General features: G+C 28.2%; 1 protein-coding gene across 1 annotated transcript; it reads right to left on the bottom strand.

The window, feature by feature from the left end:
- Positions 1-1,038: 1,038 nt before the first annotated feature.
- Positions 1,039-8,494, bottom strand: LOC107449304 (innexin inx2). The gene has a single exon (XM_016064802.5). The coding sequence runs from the start codon at positions 7,336-7,338 to the stop codon at positions 6,247-6,249; it is 1,092 nt and encodes a 363-aa protein (XP_015920288.1). The 5' UTR covers positions 7,339-8,494; the 3' UTR covers positions 1,039-6,246.
- Between the last annotated feature and the right edge of the window lie 857 nt (positions 8,495-9,351).

Below are 9,351 nucleotides of genomic sequence, written 5' to 3'. Positions count from 1 at the left end.
TACTTGAAGAAGACGCTATACAATAGGAAAAACTTCCCATAGCAAATTCTATTTCAGCTCCATCAGTAATAAAAAAATTTAAGTATGGAAAAAGTGAGTTCAAGCAAACCTAGAGTGAGCCATGAAGTTTCGAATACTGAGAAACAAATTTTCCTAATATCAAAATGAAACTTAGGATTATGCTCTACTAACGATGTATTTGGATGATATTTTTACATTTTTTTGAAACTTGATGGCTTACTCAAAATTTGCAATAAAAAATTTCTCTTGTAGTATAACGTTCTCTAAATAAACAAAAACCTATTAATTCGAAATAGCTGTATTCTTTTATGTATTATAAAGTAATCCTATAATATTACCTTATGTAACATTTTACGAAAAACACATTGAAAATTATGTAGTTTCATAGTCAATTATTAGGCAGTAAATAAGTTAAATTTATTTATGTAATAAGCCAGTTTCCAATAAAAAAATATGCAGTTAAAATCATAAATACAAAACTGTTATTAAGAATTAACTTTACACAATATTACTAATTGATCAGTCAAACAATATTTAACTAATTTTATACTAACACAAGTTGAATGAGCCTATTAAGTTTAAATTTCCTTCCAGTATACTCTGAAACTTAACCTGTGTTAAAGTAATAAAAATTTTAAGGATATTTTAATTGAGAAAATTTAATTTCTATTTTATTTAACAAGCTGCTTTTTAGTAAGAAATTGTAATTAATAATAGTATAGCAATCTAAAAACTCCTAAAATAGCTACACTGCAACGAAACAAGTCATAAAACCAAATATTTAACCTTCATATTAAAAGCAAATCCAGCAATCTTAATAAGGAATAGGGAAATTAAAATACTTCTGAAAAAAGAATTCTGGGTTTTTCATCAAAAACCCAATAAAAAATGTTTTTTTTTATTTATATATATTTTTTTTAAAGCTTGCTTGTGAGATTCCGTCCATATTCCTTTGAAAAATATAACAAAAAAAAAAAAAAAAAAAAAACATTGTCACAGAAATATAATAAATACCAATTTACAATCTAATAAACTTTATTCAAGTTTAATTATCCAAATAACAATGACATTACAAATAGTCTTCAAATTTGAAGTATATCAAAAACACAATACACAAAATTATAAGATGAGAATTTTTTAAAATAAAATTAAGTCTAAAAAATGAGATCTCTATTCAAAGAGTTTCTTTTGAGCAGTATCCACAGAACTAGAATTGTAGAACAGAGTTAGGAACTCAAATTATTAAGTCATTAAAAATCTTTGGATAATAATAGGAATGATAATGACAATCACATTATTTTGAAAAAGACATTTTTTAACTAATACTTCTGGTATCAAAATAAGCATTTCTATGATATATTGTTAAGTAACTCTTCATCCTTATCAACATACACAATAAATTACACATGATTAGCTAAATACAGTCTTGCAATTTTTCCGTAATATAGAAATTATGCCATTAAGGCACAATAAATTGTAAAAAAGTCGATACTTGGCCAAATTAAATTAATAAATTACAATATTAAGTACTATACTAAAAGAGCAGAGTTTAAAAAGAAAATTCTTACCATATCTTAGAATCATGTCCAGGAAAAAAAAAAAAAAAAAACAACCTGCCATTTTGTGCTACACAGATCAGTTAACAGTAATGCTAATATTTCAGTTCATAATCACATTTTTTTTATTTATTATTATTGAGACGTTTTAAAAATTTAATCAATCTTTTACTGTAATTGATTTTTAATTCTGCCACATTTAAACTTAGAACAGCAAAGTATAGCAATTATCAGAAAGATAAATATTATACTCTAGCTTTAAGTATACAAAAAATGTTGCTTGTGTTATGAAATTTTCATTGAATATTGAAGCATTTATAAATCATAAGGCAAATTATTTTTCTTGGTGCAACATTTTATAGTTTTTGAAGTACCCCATAAAATTTAAAATTCTAGTTACCAGTTTAACAATGTTAACATCCAACATGTTGGATGTTAAAATTGTTAAACTGCTTGGAGAAAAAAATAACTAAAGCACAAACAGATTAAAAACATGATTCAGAACAGAAATGCATTCAGTTACATAATTTTGATAGTCAGAAATAAATTTGTAAATGCCTGGCACTTGGCACATAATAAATGCAAGAAATATATTGTTATATGCATAGCTGCCAATATATATTTATTTTTATTCTTGAGAGCTAAAATATTTGTTTTCTTGTGAATATGCTACCTCACATAATATTAAATAATAACCTTATATAATCTCTTAAAATTTTCTCTGTCCTTGCATATAAAAGAATTGTCATTTAATCTGCAAGCCTTTCATGATCTGTTGCATCAACTACAATTGCCAAGGTGCCAAATAGATTTTAAACTTGCATACAAAAAATCCAAACAGTAAATGCATAAAAATTTAATAATCAGGCAGTAGTATGCGGAAAAAAAATAAAAATGCAGAAAGGAGCGAACTATAATTATAAAATTTATAGAAATAATTTTAAGCAAAGGCCAAAGTACTAGAACTAGGCAGTGGCATCCTGGCAATTGTTATCAGCACTTGTGATAAGCTATATTATTTGAAAATCTATGAATCGGCCACATGTTTAAATGCTAAAAAAAAAAAAAAAAAAAAGGTTAATAGAGAAAAATATTCTCACTAACTTTGCCACCTACAGAGCACCAGAGGTAAAGAACATTGACAGCTATGGCAATGAAATAATGGTTTCAACGCCTGAAATATATTGTCCAGATATTATTTATAATTTACATTTATAAATAAAAACGACCAATTTTTACTAAGTGAAGTTATAAGAGCTTACGAAATTAATGATAACATTAAATGGTAATTTCAATAGCAATTCTTCAGTTGCTAACATAATTAATATAAAATCAATAATATACAGATTAACATAATTTACTAAAAAGAAATAGGTATTTAAGAGTCAAAAATGCAAAAATATACATAAAAAAATTTAAACCTAAGTGTTAAAACAATCTTTTTATTGAAGTTATTTTATGTACACTCTTAAACTGAATTTCTCTTCACATTCAATATTTAGTGGCCTCAGATGAAATTTGCAAAGTGTTTGAAATACTACTTTACGATTATGATTTTTTTAAACTAATTATTAAAAATTTATTAACTAAAAAATTAAGGTTCCGCAGTGGACTGATCGTTAAGACACGGTTCTCAGCAGATCACCGAAGTCAAGCATCACTGGCTACGGTCAGTGTGCAGGTGGGTGACCACTTGGATCAGTCTGCGTAGGGACCGAGGGTGTGCGGTATTGGTCCTCGTTAAACTGTGCTACCGTAAAGTGCTCGACTTCGCGCGCAGGTCGTCGGGCTACCGAAGCAGGGGTGCCATCCCCTCCGCAGAGGATCAGAATTGTGATGGCATGTCTTCGGATCATCCTCCGGGATGTTTCCCAGACCGTCGCCAATAGCCCATTGTGCAGCTCTAGTGCGACGTAAATTAACCACAACCACAACAAAAATTAAGTTTAATATAGCAAATCAGGGTTGGAGTTTTTGCCGTCAAAAAGGGGTTTTTGCCAGGACAGTGGCAAAAACCTGGTAAAAACCGGCAAAAACCGGCAAAAACCAAATTATCTAAATTACTGATTAAATATTATTACAAAATACTTGAAACAAATTTAAATCAATCATAAGGAATAATAATTTTGATACATTACATGAAAAAATTATTTTTAACATATTAATATAATGTTAATAATTTTTAAAAAGATTGAAAGTTTGTGATCTCTTTTCATTTTAGAATCCTAAAATAAATGTTTTTTTACAAATAAATAAATATTATTATTTGTATAATATTATTATTTATTATAAAAATTTATTATTTGTACAATAATTAACTACACATATTGATAGATATTTTATGCTTTAAATTATAGTTATATTAATTTAAAATAAGTTCATTTCACTGGAAAAAAAAAGAATAATCACAAATTTTCCAATCAATAATGTTTTAAACTACTAAAATGATATATTATTTTATATAATTATATAAAATAATATATCATTTTATTATAATTTATAATTTTGTTAATTTTTTTATAATAATTTTGTTAATTTTATTGTAATTATTTATATTTATAGTATATATTTCAATTTTAGGAATAATTTTGTATCAAAAATGTGTTTTTGTCCTCTCATCTTGGAAAATATAGGTTTTTGCCACTTTTTGCCAATTTGCTTGGCAAAAACTTGTTTTTGCCAGGACGGTTTTTACCGGTATTTACCATGGTTTTTTCCACCTGCGGCAAAATCTTGCCAACCCTGTAGCAAATTATATGGAATATTCTATGGAACAGATAAAAATCAGTGAGATGCAAAATACTAAACTTTTTCTAAGTGCAATGTATAATATATACATAAAAGTCAACAAATGCAATATACACTATTTTGAATTTAAGGTAAATGCTGGAATATAGCCAAACTAAATAATTAAATTTAAATATTTTACCAAGTCTTATCAACAGATAGTTTTAATACAGTGCCTATTGCATATATTAGTCCAAAACGGGGAATATTTCTGTGTCGATATCTATTCGCTTCAATAACTATTCTATAAGAAACTTTCAAAAATTTCATATTTACGAAAAGTATTACTTGGAGCGGTTATTTACAAGTTAACCCTTTAAATTGGTCCCCTTTTATTTTTATCTGTCACAGGCCACAGTTAATTAGTGTATTTTGGCACAGGTACTAATACAGAAAAGGGATATTTCCGTTTCTCACTCTGTCTCACCAACTACAACCACTAAGATGGCAATAGATTTCAAACTTCCAAATTTTTTTTTAAAAAACGTGTAGACGTTTACTCGAGGGTGGCTACGAGTTATACCTTTCTATGATGCTTTTTTTTCTTTTCTTTTTAAAGTTTCTAGCGGGGAAGTCTCCAAGACTTGACGATTATTCTGGATACGGAAATCTCCCCTAGAGAAATCTTCCCCAAAAATAAATTAATATTTTACAAAAAAATATTTGATAATAAATTTCTAAGTCTAATCATCAGTAAATTACTTATGTTCTAACCACAGTACATGGATAATATTGACAAATTCATAAAAATGTATGCTTAAAACAGCATAAATATGTTTCAAATATAAAAACATCAAAAGGCACCTTATACATTTAATTATTTTGCGTCTATATTCTACAAATCTAATATCGTGATAAATACGCTTGAAACTTATTTCCAAAACCTATTTATAAATTTATGATCAGTACTACATCCTTATCATTTTAATGATTATATTTGCTGAATTAATTTTATTTTAAGTGCACAAATAAGCTTTTTAGCTTTTAAAAATTATCCTGCATACATTAAATTCATCTAGTTAAATTTATATACAAGATTGTCACCACAAAAACACTATAAAATTGTATACAGTAAGATGTATAAAAATAATTAGCTATTGCTTTCATGTAAGAAATATAAAATGTCAACAGTATGAGTGCTAACAGCACTATTTATGAATCGTAAAAAGTTTTATATCAAAATTTCAGAGTATGTGCACCTAACCGACCTTCCAATTTGGATTCTTCCAAATGGAATTTGCATAAAAATATTAAATATATATAGCAATTAAAATGGAAAAGTCCATTCCCACACAAAGAACAAAATACACAACACATATAAAAAATACATTTGGCAGTAAATTGGTTTCTTGGTTGGTTAATATGGAATGCATTACATATTGGTCCCTAAATGAGTATAAATTATTTTGAGCAATATTTAGTTGGACACTCAAATTAAATTAAATTTTATTATAAAAACAATATTTACATTCCAAGAAATTCGATAAACATTAGATATAATTGAAATGTATCAAAAAAAATATTTTGACCTATTTAATCACAATGTATAAAATTTAAAATGGCATTTAAAATTTTTATATCACTTTATTATTATATGAAATTAGAATAAAATAGTCGATGATAGCTTACAACGTTTAAAAAAAGAACAGTATAAAAATAGTTTGGTTTTTCACAAATTTGTCAGATATATAAAAAATAATTAAGGGACATCACAAGTACTACTCACACATAAAAAATACGTAAATTAAAAAAAAATTCTATCGGCTTAGATTTAAAACGATTACTGAATTGCATTACTTACTTGAATGTGGATGATTAAAATATACGATAGTAAACAAAGAAAAAAAAAACGGCGTTAGGCCTAATGTGTCAATTCATAAACTCATGGCATTGTATTGTCAACAGCTTTTCTCTCCAATCTTCGCGCTAAATCGTTAATTAAGTCCCGATAGTTCAAACTGTCGATATTTTTACAGAGGAGATCCAAAACAAACCAGTCGCTGAGAGAACATTTACGCAGGACGATGTCCAAATAATCAGGTCGTGCTAAACGCGCACGAGATCTCAGAACCAGGAAACGAGACTGAGGCCAGACGAATATCACCAAATGGAATGCCAAAATCAAAGATGAGAACACAGCAAGAAGAACAAACCAAAACCACAAGAAGACATAGATCTTTTCATTGATGATATTAATTGGAAGGATGCACATAGCGTCATGACGCTGAACATCACCTGATGAACCATACCTATGGAAGGTGCATTTAGTGAGACGCGGGAAGACATGAATCATAGGGTCGTAACGAACAGAGTAGTCCCATTCAGTGAACTGGAATACTTTGTGTCCATATGAAGAAAATTCACCACCAAGAAAAGCATCCATTAAATACATTTGTCCCACAACATTGATAAAATTCAAAACTTCGCAGAAGAAATACTCAGCAGCATATAATTTATGATGCCCCATGTGATTGGTCAGATAATCAACAAGCACTTTGCGATTGTCTTCTTTCTTTTCTTCATTTAAAATAGGAGAATTGAGACCTAAAATTATGGCACGAATTTTTCCTCCTTCCCACATCTTCCATAAATATCGAGGAATATAAAACATGATGGCTTGAAGAAAAAGAACGAAACATACCCACTGGTAGTATGCGTGGTACACACGTTTTTCATTAGGAGTAAATTTATCCACGCCAGGATATGGTACTTCTTCACCTACTTTTTTATGCCATGCGCTTTCCACACTAAATGTGGAATGAATCCAACAGAACGAATCCAGTACTTTGTTTGGAATGTCATCCCTCGATATGCAGTCAATCGGATCTCCAATATATTGCTTTGAAGTAACGAGAATGCTAAATGCAAGCAATATTATAACAGTAAACTTATAATGCAAACGAAATACATTGTTGTCAATAACAGTGGAATTGAGCTTTAATAAACTCTTTAAAGATCCGAAAATCTTATCCATGTTTATCACCACGCAGGTGAAATTATTTCAAATAAAAGTAAGCAAATGATTCAAGTTCAAAATCCTGGTCAGACTCCACTGCGATTTCCCATTTTTCCCCCTTTTTCGAAAGAAAAGGTTATGTGTACTAAAATCGCGCCAAGAAAAACTCGCCAAAATTCTCCTTGGGTACTAGTGCGTATCCGAGTAATTTCTTTTTGTTTCGAAAGAGTGAGTTTATTTTGTTTCTTTCGCGTTCACACAACTTTCCATTTCGCAAGAACGTGTGAAAACCGCTTGCATTAAATAAAGAAACAATTTAAATAGCAAGATTGTTTATTTTTACTCGTGTGTTATGTTCGAATATTCTAACACGATTTAAATAAACTGAAAATTCTCTAAAAAGTATAATTCATGAAACAAAGCTGGTTTCTTTTCTTCTTTATATTTTAATTTTTGAATTGAATATTCAAGAACCTTGGTAATTTATTAAAATAATTAAGTAATCTTTAAAAAAAAAATACTTCATGTCATGAAGTCAATTTTTATTTATTTGATTTTTTTAATAATTTTTTTTTTTGCGATTATTTTAATATTCTTGGTAATTCAACAATGTAATAAAAATAAATTAACAATATAATATTTTTTTAAATAAAAAAAAATCTAGCTTTTGATAGAATTTCAACTTAGTTATTAATAAAAGCAAGACAATATCATTTTTAATAACGAATCATTTTGAAATGCATTTTTATATAAGTAAAATAAAATCACAGTTCTAAGGGGGGGGGGGGGGAATTGTAACACTCTCCTAAACACCCAATTCATATTTAATAACATTGTAACAGTCTGTTTTTTTTAATTTTGAGTTTAAATAGAATATAAAGAGATGGATTTCACAAGATGGTAATAGATGTAAACTCTTTGATAATAATTATCACTAATAAGAGCAATTCACTTGCCAAATACGGCAACCTTCTGTATGCTTTCTAAAACGCTTTCATTTTATTGGGTTAGACTATCTCTCTACAGCCAATGATGAGGTCGCTGCTCTGGAGCGGATATCACTATCTTGGGGGGTAGAAAAAGGCTAGGGGCGACCTAAAGCGTCCCCTTGAATAGGTCACGTGCAGAAAATAGAATTTATCTTTTACCTTCATCTCAAAACTATTTATGCCCCTCCCACCTTACCTATTATCACAGAAGTTCACAAGAATTTCCCTCAAATATTTGTACTGTGGGTGGGTTTTTTTTTTTTAATCTGAAATTTTTTTTTCTAACTATATATATAATATAATGCAACTTTTAAGCAAAAAATATATTAGTCTGCTTTATTTTTAACACATTGAAAATAAAATTTTTAACACCACAATCGCTACATAAAATAAAATTTTTTAAAAATTATACATTCTTTATTTTTCACATCTCAGTTCTTCAATGTATTTTGAATAAAACTCTTGACTATAATAACATATTGAACTATTTTAACACTCATGTGCAAAAAATAATAAACTTTGAAAAACGCCTATGATTTTTGCTGCAAATAAATTGTTTTAGATTATTATTTAGATTATAATTAGCCTATATTATATATTTAAAACATTTTTTTCGTTTGAAAGTTTATGTTTTTAATCGCTTCATTCAGTACGTCGATACGATAATATTGATTATAAAAATATAACTATGTAATTTAATATTTTTAATAAATTCCGGCACAGAAATAAAGCTCCTTTCTACGCACAAATTCGGTAATCACCGCTCTTAACATATTGTTTTTGAATCCTTGACAAAATGTATACTTACCAGGAGTCGAATATTGATTAAAGTAGCAAAAATAAACAAAAACGATATTGAAATCTGTCCAATCACTAATGGAGAAGGCGGGATGAAAACCTCAAAACCAGCTTGATTGCCGAATGAACTTTATATCTAGTAATGTAAGATTGGCTATTAGTTTAGAGTTCCCTATATTTCAGGAAAATAATTAGACAAAATTAGATTTTCAAAAAAAACAATTGATGCAATCGAAACTGCTCT

The sequence above is a fragment of the Parasteatoda tepidariorum genome, chromosome 3, assembly GCF_982258835.1.
Source record: "Parasteatoda tepidariorum strain Cologne lab strain chromosome 3, Ptep-v5.0, whole genome shotgun sequence".
In the NCBI taxonomy this organism is placed as follows: domain Eukaryota; kingdom Metazoa; phylum Arthropoda; class Arachnida; order Araneae; family Theridiidae; genus Parasteatoda; species Parasteatoda tepidariorum.
This window is presented reverse-complemented; position numbering and strand designations above follow the sequence as displayed.

Bases quoted from the DNA above. Each gene is read 5' to 3' on its own strand.
- LOC107449304 (XM_016064802.5), bottom strand. From the start codon at position 7,338: ATGGATAAGATTTTCGGATCTTTAAAGAGTTTATTAAAGCTCAATTCC.